A 22,954-nucleotide genomic window follows, 5' to 3' on the forward strand; every position below is an offset into this window, starting at 1 on the left:
GCCAGGAGACTTGGGGCCTGATCTCTCTCAATAGGCTTGTCCCCAACGCCTTTCCCTCTCCTTATAGGGTAATTTCAAGGACTTAGGAAGCAGGAGGAGATCTGAGAGCAGGCTGATGGGGGGCCGGGTAAAATCACACGGGGGAGGTGGTAGCCCTGCAGCTCTCTCTGAACCTGACGGCCAGGTCTCAGCACTCTCTGGATCCCATTTCTTAGAGATGGACCATGCCCAGGCCAGGCACCACCACGGAGCTCAAAGGAGTCATATGTGGGTGAAAACCCAATAGGCAGACCTCAAGGTGGAGTTCACTAGTACGTGGAAGGACAGTGCTGGTGGTATGAGGGAGGTTTGCTTGCCCAATGAAACCATCCAGAAAAGTGGCCACTGGATTAGAAGCTGTTGTGAAAGAGGAGGAAATAGAAAATTGAAAAGATGTTGAGATAAGCTCAGAGGGACACCTCACCGAGCTGGAGACTACTCCAGGAAGTGTTAAAATCTTGGTGTATGCAGTGGCGTCCCATAACACTTGGAGGGGTGGCAAAACACTGGGAAAATTCTCAGTAACCTCACCAGTGGACCCTGCCAAGCTACTGGAATGAGTGAAGTACTGGACAGATGAAGATTTTAAGTGATTCCTTGGCAGGCAGAGACAAGAATTGGGGTACCACAGTAACAGGTCCAGGTTGCAGTGGCTGCGCACTGGCAATAACAGTGTCAACACCCTTAACAGCCAAACTCTTTTTCGACAAAAGAACTCCTTAAAGACATCCTGCTCGCAATAGGCAGTGGTGGTGGTCGTAAGACAGCAACAGACCTTTTGATGGAAGACCCATTCCTTCCTTGCAGTGAGTTCCTGACCCTCCTTTAAGTGATACGTGTAGGCCTCCTTATCACCTTCTCATCTAAAGCTAACCCACTGTTAGCCAGAGGAAAATGTCTTGTCCAAATTACAACAGCAAACATATCATTTGAAACACAACACAGGTGCTCCCAGAAAATCCCCAGTCTCTCACCCTAACTGTACAATTCCTCTCTTTGGAAACTTGCTGTCCGCGTAACCTGATCTAATTAAACTGCTGTCTTTTCTATATTCCTTGTTTATTGATAAAAATTCATTTTTGCTACGCGCAACACCGGCCCTTGAAAGGCACAGGCCACCAAAGCCCAGTTGGCAAGTGTGTGACTCGGTGTCTGGTCTGCAGGCAGCCGGGGCAATGCCTCCGGGGCTTCGCTGTCTGCCCAGGTTGCAGGAGGCCTCAGAGCTGGCCGGGACTGGATCACAGCAGTGGGCTGAGTCAGCCTCTGTTCTCTGAGACCTGAACTGCTTCCGAGTCTGGGGGGTTAAGAGGACGCCACCAAACGGTTCGGATTCGCCCCAGGGCACTGGCTCTCAGGGGATTTAACTTATCTGAACACATCACTTATGAAAGAGCTTCTTCTAAGCCCTTTATCTAGGTCAGGGATGCATGAAAGAAAGTACAAGGAGGTCTTCGGTACGGGAGGCTACGTTTCTATGCAGACTTCTGCTACCGCAGGCTGTGGGCTTTGTGACCTGGCTTGAATGGTTTCACAAGCCCTGGCCTAATTCCGAAAGGCTTTGAGTGCTGAAGATGAAAGGCATTCCAGAGTGAAAGGGACTCTTCTCCTGGGGTACTAGGGTTGTCAGCGCTAATAACAGCTATCTGCCGCTCTAACAGGCTTAGGAAGGAGCCCTTTCATGCCGCTACCACTCCGTGCTATTAGTCTTCCGTGCAAAGGAGAGAATGTGTTGCCATAAAAAAATACAAGTCGTCTCTTGCTTTTAGGTTTTCCAGAATCAGAGGGCTCAGAACGGTGGCAAAAGAATAGATATCCAAAACGTCAGGCTGGCTGACCTGACCGGGGCCAGGAGGGGGCGCTGTGGTTCAATTACTACCTGAAGAGCTTTTAAAAATGTTTGCGTGGTAAAAGACGTAAAATTTACCATTTTAACTTCAACTGTAAAGTTTAGTGGTAGTCAGTACATTAATATTGCCTTGAAACAATTGCCCTATTACTGTCCAGAACTTTTAAACTTTTAATTTTTAAATGTATTTTTATTTGTAATTGATACATAGCAGTATGTTTATGCGCCACAGTGTGATATTTCAGTGCGTGTATGCCATGAGCAATGACGAGATTGTGGTAACTGGCAATTCTACCACCTCAGAAATTTATCACTTGTGTTGGGAACCTCTGAAATTCTCTATTATTGAAACATTCAGTTAATTGTTATCAACTGTAGCTACCCCACTGTGCTATACAACATTAAAAGTTATTCCTCTTATTCAACTGCACCCTGGTGCAGTAGCTACTGGTAATTACTGTGCTATTTTCTCCTTTGAAATCAGTTTTTAACCTTTCAAATATAAGTGAGAACTTGTGCTATTTGTCTTTCTGCACTTGGTTTACTTAGCATAATGACTTCGAGTTCCATTAATGCTGCAAATGATAGTTTCATTCCTTTCTATGGCCAAATAATACTCATTTTTTTACATATAGCACCTTTTCTTCACCCATTCATCCACTGATGGACACCGAAGTAGATTCTGTATCTTGGCTATTGTGAATAGTACTGCAATGAATAATGTTAAGTGCAGATATTTCTTCAACATATTGATGGCTACAATTTGGATGTGAGATGCCCCCCCAAAGCCCATGTGTGTTAAAGCCTTGGTCCCCAGCCTGTGCCCTGTTGGGAGATGGTGGAACCTTTGAGGGGGCCTGATAAAAGGTCTCTAAACCCTTGAAGAGGTGCTCTCTAAGGGGATTACGGGGCCTCCCCAAACTCCAGGCCCTTCCTTTTCACAGCCATGAGGTGAGCAGTGCTGTCCATGCACTTCGGTCATAAGGTGCTGCCTCACCACAGGCCCGAAAGCAACAGGGCCAGCTGATCATAAACTGGAACCTCTGAAACCACAAGCCAAAATAAGCCTTTTCTCTTTATAAGTTGATTAACTCAGGTATGTGTTATAGTGACAGAAAGCTGACTAATGCACTGATTTAATTTACTTTAGATACATACACAGTAGTGGGTATACTGAATCCTATGGTAGTTCTACTTCTAGTTTTGGGAGGTTTTTTGGTACCGGGGATCAAACTCGGGTCCTTGCACTTGCACAGCAGGTGGCGAAACCACTGAGCTAAATCCCTGGTCCTACTTCTAGTTTTTTGAGGAACTGCCACATTGATTTCAAAATGTCTGTACTGGTTTACATTTCCTCCAACAATGTTTGAGGGTTCCCCTTAATCCTGTCTACATCAGCTTTATTATTGTCTTTTTGATAACTATTCTAACTAGAGTGAAATGATGAGTGTTTTGTTTGCATTTCCCTGATAATTAATGATGTACAGCATTTTTTTCCATACACTTATTGATGCTTTGTATATCTTTCTTTGAGAAATGTCTATTAAGGTCATTGCCCATTTTAAATTGAATTACTTGGTTTTTGCTATGCAACTGTGTGAGTGCTCTATGTAGTCTGGATATTAGTCCTTTTTTTGATGAATAGTTTGCAAATATTTCCTGCCATTCTAAAGGTTGTCTCTTCAGTCTGTTGACTGTTTCTCTTCCTGTGCAGAGTGCTTTAGATTGATGAAATCTTATTTGTCAGTTTTTGCTTCTGTTGCCTGTCCTTTCAGAGTCATGCCCTCAAAGAATATAGCCCAGACTAATGTTCTGAAGCATTTTCCTTATGTTTTCTAGTAGTTTCAGAATTATTTGGTCTTACATTTAAATTTTCAATTCATTTTGACTTGATTTTTGTATGTGCTGAGATATACTTCTTCTGCCTATGAATTTGGTTTGTTTCTTCTGCATATGACTGTCCATCCAGTTTTCCCAGTACTATATATTGAAAAGATTTTTTTCTCCAATCTGCTTGCTGCCTTTATAAAAAATTAGTCGGCAAAAAAAAAAAATTAGTTGGCTATATGGCCAGGGATTTAGCTCAGTGGCATCGCACCTGCCTTGCAAGTGCAAGATCCTGAGTTCAATCCCCAGTACCAAAAAAAAAAAAATTAATTGGCTATAAATATATGGAAATACTTTTGGATTCTCCCCTTCCTTTGGTCTATGTCTGTTTTTATGTTAGTACCATGCTGTTTTTATTATTATAACTTTATAGTATGTTTTGAAGCCAGACATTGTAATCACTTCAGTTGTTGTTGCTGTTGTTATTATTTTTTGCTTAGGATTGATTTGGCTACTTATAGTCTCTGTAGTTTTTAGTACAATTTGTACAAATTCTAGGAATTTTTTCTACTTTTGTAAAAGATGTCATTGGTATTTTAATTGAAATTACATTGAGTCTATAGATTGCTTTTGGTAGTGTGGACATGTTGACAATAATGACTTACTCAATTTATAAATATGAGATATCTTTCATTTTTTTGTTTCTTCAATTTGTTTCATTAGTGTTTTGTAATTTTCATTGAGAGAGCATTCACTTCCTTCATAAATTTCTAGGTTATTTGAATCTTTGTGAATGAATTGTTTTCTTGATTTGTCAGCAATTTCATTATTGGTATATACAAAACCTACTGATTTTTGTGTCAAACAACTTTACTGAATTTATCAGCAATAACAGTTTTAGGAGTTATCTTTAGGTTTTTCTACATGTAAGATCATGTCATCTACAAACAAACAGGAATAATTTGACCTCCTTTTGTATTTACACATTTTTATTTCTTTCTCTTATTGCTCTGGCTAAGATTTCCAATACTCTGTTGAAAAGAGTGGTGAAAGTGGACATACTCATCTTGTCCTTGTTAAAGGAAATAATTTCAGCTTTTCCTCATTCAGTGTCGTATTGGCCATGTTATGTCATATAATAGTCCTTATTGTGTTGAAGTATGTACCTTCTTTTTCTAATTTTAAGGGTTTTTATCATTCTTGAAATTTGAGTACTTTCTCAATCTATTGAGATGATTGTATGGATTTTAATGGGATATATCACATTAATGATATGATATATCCCACTCTGTTGATCGGATATATCATATTAATTTGCATAGATTAAACCATTCTTGCATCCCTAAGAAAATCCCATGTGATCGTGGTGTATAATATTCTTCGATGTGTTGCTAAATTTGAGTTGAGTTTTGTTGAGAATTTTTGTGCTGTATATGTCCTTATCAAGGTAATGACTCAATGCACCCAAAAGTGTTCTCTTTAAATTTTTTGGAAGACTTTAAATTGCTATTAGTTCTTTATAGGTTTGGTAGAATTCGGCAGTGAAGCCATCTAGCCTTGGAATTTTGTGGGCACTTTTTATTACTGTTTAAATCTCTTGTTATTGGTCTCTTCAGGTTTTATAGGTCATGATGATTCAACTTTTGTAGGTTATATGTGTTCAGAATTTTACTCATTTCTTCTAGGTTTTCCAATTTGTTGTTGTATAGTTACTCATTACAAAAGATCCCTAGTGATCCTTTGTCTTTCTGTAATACCCATTGTACTGTCTCCTTTTCACCTCTGATTTTATTTATTTGGGTATCCCATTTTTTTCTTCCTTAGTCTAGCTAATTTTGTCAGGTTTGTTTATCTTTTCAAACAAACAACCCATCATTGATCTGTTATATTTTGTCTCTACTTTGTTTCTTTGTGCTCTGATTTTTCTTTCCTTCTATTAATTTTGGTTCTCACTTTTCTGGGTTATTGAGTTGCATCATTAGGTTATTCAAAATCTTTTTTATTTTTAAATGTAGGCACTTCTTGTTACAAACTTTCTTCTTAGTGCTGTTTTTGCTACACGGCACGGGTTTTGTATGTTGTATTTTCGTTTTCATTTGTTTCAAGAAAATTTTAAATTTTTCTTATTTCCTCATTGATGCATTTTTTACAATTTAAGCTCTTCTTGTTTTCTAATTTTATTCCATAGTTATCAGACAAGGTATATACTAGGATTTCATTTTCTTTTTAATTTGTTGAGACTTGTTTTGTGGCCTAAGTAAGGTATGGTCAATCCTTGGGAATGTTCCATGTGCTGATGAGAATGTGTATCCCACCATTGTAGGATGAAATGCCCAGCAAATGTCTTTTTAGTGCAATTGGTTTACAGTATCATTTAATTCTGATGTTTCCTTGTTGATATTTTTTCTTTTGGGGATCTGGATGACCTGCCATTGATGAAATTGGAGAGTTGGAGTCCCCAGCTCTTATATTTGAGACTCTCTCTCCCTTTAGATCTAATAATGTTTGCTCTATAAAATGGGGTGCTGCATTATTAGGTGAAAAGATATTCATAATTGTGATTTCCACTTGTTTAGTTGGCCCCTTTATCAGTAGATAATAACCTCCTTTGTCTATTTTTATGTTTTGACATAAATTTATTTTATTTAAGTATAACTACTGTATTCCTGCTCACTTTTGGTTTCTATTTGTGAAGTACATCTTTACCGTCCCCAAACTGTCAGGCTATCGAAGTGTTTCATTTGTTTGTTTTTTGTGTTTTTGGTGCCAGGAATTGAACTCAGGGCCTCACGCTTGCCAGGCAGGCGCTGTGCCGTTGAACTACATCCCTAGCCCTACTTTCAGCTATTGTGTCTTTACTGGGGAAGTTCCTTTTAGGCAGCACTGCACTAGATCTTGGAGTATTTTTTCAATCCATTCAGCAAGTCTATATTTTTAATTGGGGAATCTAATTCATTTACATTCAAAATTACTGTTAAAGACTTAATTTTTTTTCTGGTTGTTTTATATATCCTTTGTTCCTTTCTTTCTTGTTATGGTTTGGTGGTTTTCTATGTTGTAAAGTTTAATTATCTTCTTTCTCTTTTAATTCAATAGAATTTTAATGCAGATTTTTCAATAAAGCCATTAAAAATAAGTCCAGTCTTATAGGCTACTGTGAGAAAATGTTTTAAAAATTCTTATTAAAAAAAAAGCAAAATGACATTAGAAAATGAAAATGAGAGTGTGGGACAGAAGGGATTTTAACTTTCACGAGGTAATTTTTGCATAGTCTGCGTTTACTAGATAACTGTGTCATTTGCACTCTCAAAGTCTCCACTTGCCTACCTTCAGTCGTTCTGTTTGCTCTCCTCACCGAGTGATGACAATTAGAGTTGGGATTAATGTTGGGATTCACTTTCTCCATGAAACGTGAGTCAGATGGTGGGGTGGGATGCACAGACATGCTTATATTGAGATGGTCCTTTTGATGCTGAGGTATGACTAATCTGGGAAACACAACTTTAGAGCAAGATCTTCTTACAGACAAATGTTCAAGTGCCCCGAAGGGTCTTGTATGTTAGTGCATCCCTTAAACTTATTGTGTCATGGTGCTCGCTTCGGCAGCACATATACTAAACTTATTGTGTCATTATTCAAATCATACTCAATAAACATGGGAAGAAATTATGGTCCAGAATAAGAATCAAGCAAAGGCTACTTCTGCAATTTTTGGAGGTTCTGAGTGTTTCTTGGTGGCACGTTTCCCTTCAGCAATCTGGTGAAGCTAATGATCCATTATAGGAATAATGGCTCCTTTCTCTCCTCAAAAAGGTTTTAAAATTTATAAAATAATGTGTATGATCATAACAGAACAAATTATATTGCTATAGAGTTACTCAAATCTTAAAAAAGTGTTGATAGAGCAATGTATGAGCTTTTTATAGAAGTATTAAATAATAAGATCTGGTTGTGGCCCAGTGATTTCCATAATTTCAGAGCAGTGCTGAGTGTAGGTGCTATTTCAAGGTGTTTGCAAAACCAGTAATAAGATCCAAACATATATATGAGTTCTATTGGTGATCATCACAGTTGTAATCTGGTGTCACACTTGAAGGCAATGCATTAGTGAAAACCAAGATGCCCTTTTCCTTCATCTGTTGAGATGCCGAATTCATTTTCCAGGTCAGAAACCACTGGCCTAACTGAAGGATTAGGGAAGAGCAAGAGACAGGGAAAAAGTCAAGGTGGGAAGAATACGCTGGGAAGGAGTGAAATCCACCATTAGGAGGGAAGGATGCCTCTGGCTTGGTTTCCCCATATAAGGATGAGGAAGTGGGTGGACACAGCACATAGGTGATTGGGAAACAGGGTGGAAGTCTTTGATTGGATGGCTTTAGTGTGAATGAATGGATGAAGGAAAGCAAGAGGTAGTTGTAAGCAAGTATGGCAAAACCCAGATGTCAGAGGCAACTCAGTGAGGGAGAAGATCCAGCTGAAAGGCCTTGTAGGTGCAGAAAAGGCTAAAAGCTGGATTCCTGAAGGGTATTTTCAAGGGACCCAGGAGGGGGTGAACAAACAGGGTAAAAAGACAGATGAGGAATTCACGAAGATGTTAGGTTTTAAGAGATTTGCAAATAGGAAGAGCAGTAGGAAAAGAGGAGAGGGCTGAAGGTTCACTTGGGTCTTAGGAATGCTATTTATTTAACACCATGGTTGACACTGAAACATTTCCAGTAAGTGCCAACAGCACTAGATGTTTTAATAGTTCTTATAAGAACATGTGCTACAGAAGATGCATATTTCAGATATCTCATGAGACACTTTTCAGAACTTTCTAAATCTTAAATGCATAGCTCTCTGGCCTTTCATCTGTGTTTTTATCTCCTCTGTCTTATCCGTGGCATGAACTACTCCTTTTGCTACTGTTTTCTTCGTGGTAGAAATCTGAACATCAGGTCCAGACTCCTCAGCACCCTGAAGAGCTGTATGTTAGCAGGTCTGAAGGCTTAAGACAACAGAGGGGCACTGGTCTTGCTCCCTTCCCTGGGACTTCATTAGCTACTATGCCTGCTTGATCTTTATGCATGGGGAGTTTAGAGCGATTCACCCATCCCCGAGGTCACCGCATAGAGCCTTCACTTGACTTAGACCCGATTGAGACCCTTCAGTTGTATCTAAGAGGGATTTGGGCGAGTTGAAGACTGAACCTGAACCAGTGGGCTATGTGCACATGGTCTCCACATCAGCTGTAGCCACCTAAGGCCATATTAAGGCTCCTCCTCCCTAGGGCACTGATAACCAGTGATGAACGGGTCATAATACAGATGGTGATTCTAGGATTGAGCCCATCAATGACCAAGAAATGAATTAACCTAAGCCAGCCATGGTGGCACCCGCTTGTAAATCTCAACACTCTGGGAGGCTGACGTGGTCAGGTGGTCAGGTGAGCCCAACCTGGGGTACTTAGTGAGACCCTGTTTCAAGATAAAAAATAAAAAGGGATGGAGATGTAGCTCAGAGGAGGCTCTGATCTCCAGTATTAGAGGCAGAGGAGAGGGGACAGTTGATCCTCCATATCTGCAGGCTACACATCTGAGGGTCTCACACCCACAGATATAACTAAGCACAGCTTGAAAATATATATACAAAGAATTGCGTAGTACTATATGCAAACATTCTTCCCTGTCATCCCTAAACAATACAGAAGAGCAACTATTTACATAGCAGTTGTGTTGCATTTGGGCATTATAAGCAATTTAGGGATGATTTTAAGTATACAGGAGTATGTGAGTTATATGCAAATATTATGGCACTTTATATAAGGAAATTGAGCATCCATGGATTTTGGTATCCACAGGGGTCTTGGAATCAATCCCCTTTGGATATGAAGGGATGATTGTGTTTCCCCAACAAAAATTCCTGAAAGTTAGTCTTTCATTTGTACACATGGCTGAAGGGAACAAGTTCAGTTGGATCCAAGTTGATCCGAATCTGTGTAACATTAGGAGACTTCTGTAATTCGCATGCCTTTTTAGAGGGAGTACAACAATGAGGCTAGGTATGATGGAGTTTATTTTCCGAGTTGTGGTTAGACCACAGTAATACCACAAAAGCTGTCACAGCTCAAGTCAACCTTTAGGAATTTACCCGCAGATGTAGAGTCAGAGATAAGATTCAAAACGAAGCCTGAACTTGAACAAACGAGGCTAAGAATTTTGAATGGTTTCGACTTGCATCAGCTTTTCAGCAGTTTTGGCTGAAGTAAGCTGCTGCGCTGTCATCTGGCCCTGACCTGGTGCCAGCTCCATGGAGCGATGTGTCTTTCTCCTCTCTGTCATCTGGAGTTCTTGGACAACTTTCGAGCATGCTTGGGGCAAAGCCTTGAATATCCAGGCAAAGGGATCTTGTCTGGGTTAGAATAAGGCGAATGTAGGTCAATAAATAGCAGCCCACTGCTTAGAGTGAGGTGAAATGAAGGCTTTCTTCTTGTTTTCCAATCCATAAGGTTTCTGCATATTTTTAAATATATATGTGTAATCCACTCTCTAACAACTGTAGAAATCAATTTCTTTGAAAAATTGAATTGCTCGGGCCAGGGATTTAGCTCAGTGGCGCTGCATCTGCCTCGCAAGCACAAGGTCCTGAGTTCCATCCCCCGTACCAAAAAAAAAAAAGAAATTGAATTGCTCAGACTTGTCACAACAGGTGCTAAGAATGCATAGATAAAAGTAGCAGGAAGGGAAGCCGGAAGATGGTTGTGTGTCGAGGAGACAGATAGGTAGGTAGACAAGACAGGGTTCACAGTTGGCCACTAAGCACAACCTGAATGACCCGCTATGTAACTGATTATTTCAGGCAAAGGGTAGAGAAGGTGAAAGCAGCTGCCCATACTCTGTGATTTAATAGGAAGCAGTACAGGTTGAGCATCCCTTATCCCAAATACTTGGAACTAAGCATTTGTCAGATTTCGGGGATTTGGGCACTTTGGAATATCTGCATCCCAGCTGAGTAGCCCTCTGAAAATCCAAAGTCTGCAATATTCCAAAATCCAAAACTTCTTTTGTATTATGTTGTTACCCAACAAGTTTTGGATTTCAAATTAGGGATGCTGAACACACATAATCCCTGGTTTACAAAGCAAGACAAGGACCTAAAATTGGAGAACTCAGTATCACAAAGAAAATCCAAAACTTAGAAAGGAGTAACAAGGTCCTACATGGAAAATTTCTATAAATGCTTAGGAAATGTGAGACTTCCCTTGGATGTTGTGTCGAAGGTTAGTCTGCCGGAGGAAACGGGACTGGATCCTATCTCAGTGATACTTCACTTTTGGCAGATGGTGCATTTAACTTTGACAAAGCTAAATGCCTTGCCTTTCGTGGCCTTATTTAGAATTGCTCTGAGATTCTCTATAGCATCATAAGGTATGAGACTGGTATGTGTGCCCAGTAACAACCTATGCAGATGCAGAGGTCTGCAGCGATGTTACTGGCTTGGTGCACAGACTGTACTTTGAGTCCATCAATAAGGGGAATTGTACATGAAGAAATGAATACTGAGATTTCAGGTTCCGTGGTATTATTCTAGTTTCGAACTGTGTAAGTAAAAAGAAAGCATGGCCCAAAAGATGTACTCACATGCATTCTGTAAGACCCAGCCAGGGGTAGAAAAGGGGCCACCCATGCATGAGAGAGAAGTCCTGTGCCACTAAGGTTTCAAAGTAGGGTCCCCTTAAACTGCCAAAAAAGAAGTTAGCAAAGATGCCTTTGTAAATAGTTAAGTGGACCTGTCAGGAAGGGCCTTTCAGAGCACAGTGTGGGGGATTAGTTATAGTACTGGAATAATGGAGGGTTCTAAAATTTGCTCCCCCAATTTAAAAGCTATGCTATCTTCCTGTTTGGATTAGCCTTTCACACCCACACATCTACTCACAAGCATGTACACACACACACACACACACACACCCAAGAGGTCTTACATAGGTCATCCTCGTCCAGCATGCGCTCCCCTCAAATGCACCCCTTTGTGCTTCCCAGCCCTCAAACTGGGCAGGCCTAAATTATGAGCCATTGGGTCTAGGGAATGAGAAACCACTGGACTTGTATTTTCTTTTAAATCTTTATTTGCCACTTGCATCCTTTTATCCCACCGATGCGAACTGTGGACACCAGCTGGAGGCCTCATTTGGTGCATTTGTGAGGGGATCCCAAGCATCACACAGGTGACAAGAGCATCTGTCAGGAGCCCGGGACAGCAAACACCGAACTGCTGGAGGACACACAGGAAGGCCATCTCCCACAGTAGTTTGGCCTTTAAAATACTAACAGTTGCATTGTCCCCTTTTTTTCTTTAATAATAAAAAGGAAAACCAAAATCTTCTATAATTTATAAGCTATTTTTTGCTATCTACATTATATATAAAATATAGACTCTGTTTACTTTATAACACACATCTTTTTCCCTTGATAAATAACTCTTTAAAATATCTAGTATACATGCCTTGACTTTTTATATATGTTTGTTATAGATATACATATATACTCATGTTTGTAAAACACAATAAATATATACTTGACAAAGACAACCAAACTGATGCAATTTTGGTTTAAAAAAAAACACCCACATACACACAAAACAAATGAAAAGCACCAGGCAGCAAACAGAAAGCCATACTGGCAAGAAACTTTTCCCTCCCCTGGACAAGGCACAGGGCAGCATAAAGGAATGGGTCAGGTCACAGCTTTTGTTTCTTAACAGGGGATTCCACTCAGCAAAACGAATAAGTCACTGTGTTTACAAGGGGAAACCATGGGGCTCTTTAGTAAATTAGCCCTTGTGGTGGCTGCAAAGGACAGTAGAGAGCGCATCGGGAAGGGGAGCAGTAGGGACGTGGCGACTCCATGGCCAGTGTGTACTCCACGGCCAGCTGGGCTCTGACTGACGTGTGATGCCTCAAGCCATTACTGCTGGTGTGAACCCAAAGGACTGCACAGATTTGAGGGCATGCAGTAGTGCAACACTTCCGGAACCTGAAGGAGATAGCCAACTCGGTGGCCCTCTTGAGGGCTCCAGCAAATAGGGACCACAACGTGGAGGAAAAAAGGGCCAGCAGGCTATGACCTTCCTTTCCTGTGGTTACTCGGATACAGCACTGGCTTCATGGCCAGCCCCTAACAGGCCCACTGGACCCGTCACTTTTAAAGAAGCACAGGAGAGAAGTCTGGGGCAACCTGGACAGTCCTCTGCTTCTAACACAGGGTGGGACAGGCCAGGGAGCCCTCTGGAACCATCCTGCAGACACGTCCAACTTTTCCTTCCTACCCTCGTTCCTTCTCCCCCAAATGGAACTGAAATACAGGGTTCTCATAGCTGATTTTGTTTTCCAATAAGCTCCCCAGTGTCCTGACTTCCATCTTGTGAACTCCAGGGCTTTGATGGCCCAAACAAAATAAGCAGTGGGTGGAGTGAGAATCCAAAGCTGGACAGACCCTACATGTGTTTCCAGCAATGGGGAAGGAGCATGATAGATAGAGAGATAGATAGATAGATGTCTCCCAAAGGGGAAAAGCTGAATGCATGCCCTCACCCTTTCCAAGTAAAATACAAGTTAGAGACAATGGTTCACATTATGGTCACAATGGAAAATTCTAAACAGTAAGTACACTCAAGACATAACTGAATTTCTGCAACAGCTCAGGAAATACAGTCCAGTGCAGGTCTGATGCCTAATTCCAACTTCTCCAACTGGCCAGCAGGAGACCTCAGACCAGTTGCTTCCCTCTCTGTCTCCTGACCTCGTCTGAAAGCTCCAAAGGGTGCCGTGCGCAGCAGGGTGAATGGTAGGGCCGGTTTGAGAAGCCCAGTTTCCTATCACTAAAGAAGTGGGGTGATCTTGGCCATCACTTTCTCTTTCTGGGGTATAAAATGAAAGCACTGACTCTGAAATCCCTTTACATGCAACTGGATTTTCTCCTCCCCAGGATACCATTAGCAGATACTTTCCTCCTATGCTCATCAGCCAGTTTAAACACAGGTCACATTCAATAGCTGCAGCTACCAGACAAGATGAAGAGAGGGAGGACTGAAAGGGTTCATATACACAGCTAAACTCCAAGTCACAGCAAATGAACCTTCAAAGCCCCACTCGCTGAGAAAAGTTTTCCTATGTTAGTCACACTCAGGCCCCTCAAAGTCCATGGCCACCTATAATAGACTGCAATGCTTTAAAAATCCCCAACTCTGAGGTTTTCTTGGTCAGCTACAATCAAAAATTGATGCAGAAAATCCATTTGAAAAGAAGCTGATATTTTCACTTTGGAAGGGGAAACAAAGAGTCGACTACTTGTACTTGCAGTTTTAGGAACTAACCTTCTGGCAAAAGCTCAGATGTGGTGTCCTGCTCAGTAGGAGGGGGTATGGGCGGGGGGGGTCTCTGTCCATTCTTACCACGTGGTGCCCCAGGGTGGGAGAGCTGACCCAGGCTCTCTAGGGCTGCACAGGAAGCGCTCTTCCCACCTGACAAGAACAGCCAAAGCCCAAACTGGATTGAAAGAGGTAAGGTTTTGCATTAAGTGAGCCCACTTCTGCTCACTAGCTGAGACTTTGGGCAGGTTACTTTCTCCTATGTCAAAAGAGAATGGTAGTCCCCAGTACTCTAGGGTCATCTTATGGATTTCATGAGCTAATATCCTTGAATGCTGCACACACAGAGGCTAAGTCTTGGAGTTGGCCAGTCTTGGCCAAGATTGCTCCTGCACAGTCCAGATAACCCATCATGGCAGCGTTTGCAACCAGGTATGCTAAGGTGCCCTGGAGGCATACACAGTGCCACTTTCCCAGGGAGGGGAGAAGTCTTAGAGAAACTGACAGTGGTCACAGTCTCCAAACTTTCCAAATAAGCCTGAGACTTCCCAAGTACTTGTGAATACCCAAAAAGAACCTGGACCAACATCCTGAGAATGTGGAATCTCAGACTTGTGCAGAAGCAATGAGCAGCATCTGCATAATAATGGGAACAAGATAGGCAAGAGGGACACTAGCATATGTTTCAAGGGCTTGATGGAGGCAGCATTTTAGAGAAAGCAAAAGAGGCTGGATTACTGGTGGGACTTAGTCCAAGGTCAAAGTTGGGGTGATACCTAAACCCCCAATGGTTCCGGGTTGGAAACAGTCATACAGAACACTGGGGAATGCTTACAATTTCAGCCTCAGACTGCTGCTCCTAGTCAAGGCTTTGCACATGGTAGGACAAGAGTAGAAGGAACACTAAGGAAATCTCTTAACCATTTGCTGTCATTCTCATAGTTTTAAAACAATGAACTACCTACGTCTTAATTCTTCCTCTTGTTCCTACATCTACCTACTACATGCACTTCGGTAGCTAAAATTTGAGTACACTTACTAAAATTTTTTCATGCTTCTTTTAAAATATAGTCTTTCTGTATCTCCCAGCCTCAAATGAGAATTTTTGTTTTAGACCCTGAATATGTATCAGAGCCCAGAGGCCTTTGGGATCTCTCAAGTATCAGTTAAGTACAAAACATAATGTCAAATCCCCACGAATATCTATCAATGACTTAGAAAAATGAGACCCATGGAGTCATCTACTTTCCCTTCATCCAGTGACCTGATCACTGCAAAACTGGAAATGGTGACCATGAAGTGTCAACCGACTAGGGCGCAGGATGAGCCACAGACTCTGCCAAGCGTTGCAGTAAGGCCTGGGGAAACAGAGTGAGCAATCCTTTGTCCTAGAAAATGAGTGACCTCCCTTTGGTGTTTGGACACATCCGCAGTGTGCCTGTGAGAAGCCAGGGACTTTGAACTGTATTGACCCCAGGCAGGAGGGCGGAAGCTGTAACTGTTTGCTTTAGGTGTTGCCTGCTCCGGTGCGGGGTGGACTCCAGCTTCTCCTGCTGGTTATCTGCAAAGGAGCCCAAACCGCTGCATGCCAAAGACTACTTACTCTATGGCTTCAGTGAGCCTGTGAACAAAAGTTGTGCAGAATACAAGGAGGAGCACTCAGGTCCCGCCTCGACAAATGCCTCATGGGGACTGAGAGGTTAGAAGAGTAACCGCCCAGTTTCAAAATGGACTTGACTTAGTCTTGCATTCAAGACCAGATCTGAATTGTAAAAAATGGTATCCGTCCCCCTTGATGACAGGAAGTATTACAAACATGTGGGTTCGTGCCTACACGTGACTGGGGGTTCCTTCTGGCTTGTGCCTACCATTGTTCCTAAAGCTCCGTAGAGGGAAAAAGAAGAAAGCAACAGGAGAGCAAGTAGAAGAAATACTTCTTCCCCTCTGAGTTCCCTACACCTCCAATTTAGAAATCCTGAAAACTATGTTCTTTGCTATCCTTTTGCTTAATACCTATTCAGAAGTCTCAGGTGTCCACATCCTGAGAGCCTCGGCCACAGCAAAGGAAAACAACCTCTCCTCTTTAAGGGAAGGGAATTCTGAGTGGAAGCGAAGGCTTCTCTTCTCCATCCGAAAAGCTGGGTACGACTCCTAGAGACGAGTGGTGATGCCCAGCGCAGCTCTGGGGCTAGGCTCGTTTTCCCTTCATACTGGGACACTGGGGCCCACGGCTGTCCGCAGTCCTGGAGGGGGCCCTTGCAGGGTGGGGGTCCCAGTGCTACCTGGAGAGCCAGGGAACAAGGAATGCTGCTGCTTCTCACCCACCCTGCCTGGGAAGCTCCTTGTGGTCATCCCGCTGCGGATGAGCTCAGAGGGAGTTTACTCTCTGCCTGCCGTGCCACTGTGGTGTTCTCACCTTTCAGTCTGCAAGAACCTGTGCTCTGCTAGCTGTTCTTCACGCTCCCTTACTGCGGCAGGTGAACGAAAGGCCAAAGAGCCACGGTTCTGCTTCCCAATTAAGGAAACTGTACTTTGCTACCACCTATCTGTCCTTCAGACACCGTACATAGAATCAAAAGCGGCTTCCTGGAATTTAACTTTCTCCCGAGACCTAGAGGCATATTAGAGATGTGATCACGCCATCTGACACATGCCTTGTCAGAGGCCACAGTGCTGGGTGGATGAGGTAGGGCGGGAAGCAAGCCCTCCTTGCTTCTCACAGTGCCGGGCAGCCAGGGCTGCTCAACCTCCTCTCCCTGAGCCAGACACCCAGCAGGGGCCAGGCAGGGATAGCAGGCCTCACTGAATACTCCCCCGGTAGTGCTCTGTCCACCAACACCAGGCCGGGGTCCCCCTTCTGAGATGCCATTTATTCTCACCCACCATGCATTTCCCTCGGGTCCCCCTCGGGTCCGCGCTAACAATAGAGAGACATCCTGCTGCGGCGCATGGCCTCGCTGATCAGGTAGGCGGGGCTCAGCTCGGGCTCCTCAGTCATGATGGCGATGTTCTGCCACTCGCCGGTCTGGCTGGACCTCTTGATGGTGTCCACCACGCAGAGCGCGTACAGGCAGTCGTCGAAGGTGGCGGCCATGGTGAGCGGCCGCCCATCCCACGTGCGGCGGTCGTCCTGGTCCTGGAAGGCCTGGCGCACTGCCTGCATCATCTTCATGGTGCCGCGCAGGTAGGGCGCGGGGATGTCGCTGAAGGCCTTGGCGGGCAGCAGCGAGTTGCTCACGGGCGAGGCGTCCTGCAGCAGCAGCTCCTGCTCGGCCTCGCTGTTGCGCTGCCCGTACAGGTCAGTGCCCACGGCCAGCAGGCGCCCGGCCGCCCCCACCACAGTCACGTCCTGCTTGAACTCGCCAGGCACGTTGAAGTTGAGGGTCACGGTGCAGCACACGCCGCCCTCCAGCACCATCTGGAAGGTGCAGAAGTCGTCGCTGGTGATCTGGCGGATGCCCTTGATGTGGTCCGTCTGCTTGACGAAGGTCTTGAGCAGCCCGTGCACCTTGACGGCCTTCTGGCCGGTGAGGAAGGTGAGCAGGTCAATGATGTAGGTGCCCACCGAGTGCAGCCCGCCACCGCCCATCAGGTCGTCGCAGCTCCAGTTGTACTTCTTGCCCAGCAGGCTGCCGCCGTGCACCTGCACCTCGCACACCAGCAGCTCCCCCACGTAGCCCTCCTCGATCAGCTGCTTCATGCGCACGAAGGCCGGCAGGAAGCGCAGCACGTTGCCCATGATGCTCATGAGCTTGGGGTAGTAGTGGGCCGCCGACATCATGCGGAAGGCGTCCAGCGGAGTGGCCGTGCGGTCGCAGATGACGTTCTTGCCGATGCCTGCGGGGACAAGGACAGCGGATCAGCGCGCGGAGCGGGCGCCAGGGGGCGCTGTGGCCCCGGAGCGCGGGCCCCGCCCCCTAGGTTAGTTTAAGGCTGAAGCTTTTATTCACATTTATTGCTATTTACTATCACTTAGGAAACTCACGCAATGAAACTTTCCTTATGTAAAATACATCATACATAGTACAATACTACTCTCCATGTTTAAGTTGAATTAATTATAATAGTAAATCATTGGTATTGACTTAAATAGGAAGGTTTAATATACTTACATAGCCTATATTTTAAACTATTTGCTGATATAAGCGAGTGCTTTAATATTTCCACAAATCCGTAACATTTTATAAACAACTGTCTTGCTTATAAAGCAATTTATACGTAAAATAGGATGGTTTTATGAAAGTACACGATATCTTTTGTTAAAATATTTTGTATATAATTTTATACGTATATAAGATAATTTTACATGTAAAGTATGTCAGCTTAAAATGCATTATTATTTAAAATATTCTCAATATTTTTAGGATGGGGGAGCACTACCTAGATAAAACCAGGATCTGTGAGCTTAATTCCTAGCCCAGGGGGTCTGATTAAATGTGAGGAGGAATTTCTTAACAATTCCCTTTGAAGGTTTAAACTTTCGGCACTCTCCCCTCCCCCAGGGTTGTACTTGGAGCCTTGGTTTTTTTTACATTCTAGATTAGGGCTGGCAGTGGCTGCAGATGTTTGCTTAATGTTTTCCTCTTCCCATAAACGGGCAGGTTCATTACATGGAGGGTGGGCTGTGCCTGGCTCCTCCGCCTCAGGGTGGAGTTTGTTGCTTTTGGCCAGTGGCCTTTGGGCCAAATAAGCATCAGTCCTGTGTGATGCCCGTAATGGGTATAAATTACAGAGGCTGCAAGATGCCTGTCTGAGCCCTGCAGGAGACTAAGTGGTCCTGGGTCTGCAGCAAACAAAGGATCAAAGGAAATGAGAGTGACAGGGACTGTGAAAGGGATTTGTTCTGCAGAAGCCAAGAGTCAGGGAAAGAGGAAAAAAAAACTCTGCTGGACCTGCAGAAACAGCTAACTGCAACACAAAAAATATGGATGTGTTAGGAAGCCCGGTAAAACGTACTCGAGGTACTGAGTCCAGGCATGTGCGGGTCCTTGTGGCCCAGTCCTAATAACCTCTCAAGAGGAGCCCTGGGCACTCAGCTCATGGATGAGACCCTGAGAGAAGCAGAGTGATGAGACACCTACGAACTCTGCAAACAAGCTGAGCCAGGACAGGGCTCTGTGGAAGTCCTGAGTTGTAGATGTCCGACCACTGCAGCCTGGTGCGTGACCCATTTTTCCCCTTGCAGGAGAGAGCCAAACAGTTGAGGTGATCAGGGAAAACTGGAGAAAAGAAACACAAACAATACCCCTTGATTCCCAGGTACACATCTAGTTCTGGCCCGAGAGGGACCCCAGAGCCCCAGACTGGCCGTATCTCCTTGTCTTTTCCACACTGCCAGAGCGGGGCTGTCCCTCTTCATGACGAGGCCTGTGCAGGCAAAAGCCCTTTCAACTCCTAGCAACCAGGTGAGGATGGGGATTCTCACAGAGGGCTGAGGTAATGTTGGTTTGCGTCACTCAAAGTCCCACGCACCTGGGAAACAGCATATTGTGAGGAACTGATCTTGTAGGCATCAGGCTCATGGTGCCATGAACAGATTTACATGTCAACGGCTTGGTGGGTCCCTGCAGGGACAGGTGACAGATTCTGCCAAGATCTGCCTCACACCTGCTGGGTAAAAGCTCTGGCTTCTGCTATACTCTGCCTCAAGATCCCCAAAATCAGGACACTGACTGCCATCTCCTTAGTGTACTCTCTTGGTTAGATGGATGGCACTTTTTAAAAAAGTTTGTTTTTCTATTATAAAAACTAAGTAGAGAAAAATAATGCACCTTCCTTACCACAACCCCACCCCCAATAATCATCGAATGGGAAATTGTTAGCAGCTCTGTAGATTCTGATGAAAGCTCCAGAAAACACAAGATGAACCCCACACTAAAAGGTATTCCATCCTGAAATTCACACTTGGATTCTCCCAGGTCCAGGTATCTCTTTCTTTAGAATATTTGTGTATATTGTGATTCCATGTATCCAGTCAGTTCCTCAAGGACAAACCCTGGGACTTAAGCTTCTCCAGTGTCCACAGTGCTGAGCACTATGTCTTGCATATGGCAGGAACACGCCACATATTGCCACCTGGCCCCATCTCTGCTATCTTTTGTGACATCCATGTTCACAGGCCCCGGTAGAACCTTAACATACAATATCCTCAAAATCAGAAGAAATATCTAGGGCGCTACTGCAAAGAAATAACCTAAAATGGAAAGATGCATCTCACTGCACAAATTATTGAAACAAACTAGGCACAATGCAAATGCCCAACATTATAAGGATAAGAAAACTGGGGTATGGCCATATAATAGAATATTGTGCAGCTACAGAACATGGTGCCTATAAAGACCATTCAATGATAAGCAAGATGATCATGATGTAATGTTATAAGAAAAGGGTTCTATTCATAGGCATACTAGGATCTCAACTCTAAAGAGACAAAGAAAAATGCCAGAATGGACTACCTCAACATGTTTATAGTGGTTAACTAATTAGCAGGAGGACGACTGCTTTTTCTTTTTGGTGCTGGGGATTGAATGAACTCAGGGCCTCATACATGCTAAGTAGTGTTCTACCGTTGAACTACATCTGCAGCCCCGAGATTACGATCTGAAAAATAAAAATACTTGTTTTTGAACCAAATGATACAGGATCACTGAAGGACAGCACTAGGTGTTGACAAAGGGACCCTCCCGTGTCAGAAGTCCCCGCTTTCATGGGCCTGTCCCTAGTTCCTGTGACTCCAACATGGCACAAGCATCCTGACCTTGAACTTTCTTTGTAAGCATCAGAGGCTCAGGCAATGAATGCAGTCTTCCTGTTCCAACTGCTCAGAACCTCTTCAAGAGGTAAATAATACAGTCCTGGCCTCGCCTTGCACAGCGAGGGGAGAGTCTGCTTTCTCACTGCTGGGGGCCAGCATTACCACAACAATAGTCACCCCCAGAGCACCCCAGACACGCACACTCTGGGCTTCGGGTTTACACTGCCTTAGAGCAACACGGGCACCACCTCCTAAGGCAGAGAGAGGGTCAGAAGCTTGGGGACTTGGAGCAATCTTCCAGAAAATCACGCTGTGGAGAATGAAGCACAGGTACTCAGAACATATGGATCCTATTTCACTCCAAAGCCACAGCCAGTGCAAAATAGAAGGCAGGGGGGAAAGTGCTGGAGGAGAAGTGTGTTGTGTTGAGCCAAGGGGTGCTCTCGGTGACAGGCTTCCTAGGCACCCTTGGGGCTGGGGGGAGCAGTGAGGGACCGTGGGCCCTGCCTCCACCCCAGGGGGCTATGTACAGAAGAGGGCATCTTGGAAGGTACCACATCTGTCCAGTGTGGACAGGGGTAGGTGGCAGAGGACTCATCGGGACATCTTCCTGACCCTTTTCTGTGCTCCCTCACAGAAGGACAGAGCTTTTGGGCTTGAACCAACTTTATTTTTCAACAGGAGAAGCCCTTGGGAGCACTTCAGGGAACAGCACTGTGGGCTGAGAGGAAACCTGCCCATCTACTCACAGAGGTAGGCTGGGAGCAGTGAGACGGATGGGAACTCCCGAGGGTGGAAGTGCTACCAGCAAGGCAGAGCTTTTACATTAAATTATTTCAGAAGCAGCTTTACCACCCTCCCTTGGGCTCTCAAGGGGAAAGGGAAACTTGGCTTCCTCGAAAGCCTTGCTGAGCGTGTTTTCTGTAACTGATCTTCCAGGGAGTCGGTGCTATAGGAAGGGCTTCCAAGCAGGAGACCTTACGGCCACCTCCAGGCAGAGCTCAGGGCCTCCAAGGTGAGGCTGAGTCCTGCTTCAGACCTCTCTACCCTCAGGAGAGTCCAGAGCACTCTCGAGGGCTGATCCTTGATGTGAATGTCCCCTCCCTCCTGCTAGGGAGGGAGCGTCCCAGCGACACCTCCATGGGAAGACAGGCTCTGCGTGCCTGCTGCCTCCGGTGACCCGGTCGCCTGCTGGTCCCTGAGCCCATGCTAGCATCTTCCCGGAGCGCCACAGCCTCCCTGCCTGCCAGCCGCCCATTTCCAGCTGCACCACTCCTTATCTAATCGTGGTGGGGATCTCTGAGGCCCCTGCTACTTTCAGTTCCTCCCCATCATTCCTCTTGTGTTGACAGCCACTTATCATCTGGCTGGAACAGCCACATGCATGCTGTTCCTAGAGGCGGCCTGCCAGGGCCCCTGCAAATCCCATCAGAGAGGGCTTCTTCCTCTTTTCTCCCACTTCCTCTGCATTTCATGCAAAGAATGCATTAGCTTTGTTTAGACCTTGTCTTTCACCATCGCTAGGTTCCAGGACCACTGAATAAGAAAGATGAATAGAAGCTTATGTAGAGAGAATTAACCAGGAAATGATTAGAGGATGCAGATCTAAGAGAGTGGTAAACGATGACTGCGTGAAGTGGGGGGCTGTCCAACTGATTTGGGCACGGAAGAAAGCTGGAGAGGTGACATTTCAGCTGGGTTCTGAAGCATGAACAGGAGTCTGGCCATTTATCATTCATATGTTCAAACTGTCCTTCAGACCATGTGCCATTTAGAAAACAGTCAAAATAAGGGCATTTGATCTGGGACTAAGAAATCACTAAAACTAGCCTGTTCACAAAAATTGTATGTAGATCCTGATATGCAGTTTTGAGAGACAGGCTCATTAGATTCTTTTTTATTTTTGGTACCAGGGATCAAACTCAGGACCTTGCGCTTGCAAGGCAAGCAGCAGCACCACTGAGCTAAATCCCCGGCCCCTAGATTATTATTTATTTTTTTAAATCAGAATCCATTTATATATTTATTTATTTGTTTTTGGTACTGGGGATCGAACTTGGGTCCTTGCACTGCGGCCCCTAGATTCTTAAAAGAATCTATGATTCCAAAAAGACTAAGAAGAACTGCAGTTTAGAGTGAAGCCC

At 44.4% G+C, this 22,954-nt stretch overlaps 2 protein-coding genes across 6 annotated transcripts in view; one reads left to right on the plus strand and one right to left on the minus strand.

The window, feature by feature from the left end:
• The window catches only part of LOC147826196 (uncharacterized), a 94,755-nt gene that overhangs the window by 46,379 nt on the left and 25,422 nt on the right, over window positions 1–22,954 (plus strand). For all 3 annotated transcript variants that reach the window (XM_087181176.1, XM_087181174.1, XM_087181175.1), the window contains exon 3: window positions 21,492–21,563. In XM_087181176.1, the coding sequence (XP_087037302.1) occupies window positions 21,492–21,563 (72 nt within the window). The remainder of the gene's footprint in view (window positions 1–21,491; window positions 21,564–22,954) is intronic.
• Gfod1 (Gfo/Idh/MocA-like oxidoreductase domain containing 1) overlaps window positions 11,794–22,954 on the minus strand; it is a 110,064-nt gene continuing 98,903 nt past the window's right edge. For all 3 annotated transcript variants that reach the window (XM_004847680.3, XM_087181173.1, XM_004847681.4), the window contains exon 2: window positions 11,794–17,893. In XM_004847680.3, the coding sequence (XP_004847737.1) occupies window positions 16,974–17,893 (920 nt within the window). In that variant the 3' untranslated portion in view covers window positions 11,794–16,973. The remainder of the gene's footprint in view (window positions 17,894–22,954) is intronic.

This window comes from Heterocephalus glaber, unplaced genomic scaffold, assembly GCF_053883595.1.
Source record: "Heterocephalus glaber isolate CG9 unplaced genomic scaffold, H.glaber_assembly_v1.0 deba00001472, whole genome shotgun sequence".
Classification (NCBI taxonomy): Eukaryota; Metazoa; Chordata; class Mammalia; order Rodentia; family Bathyergidae; genus Heterocephalus; species Heterocephalus glaber.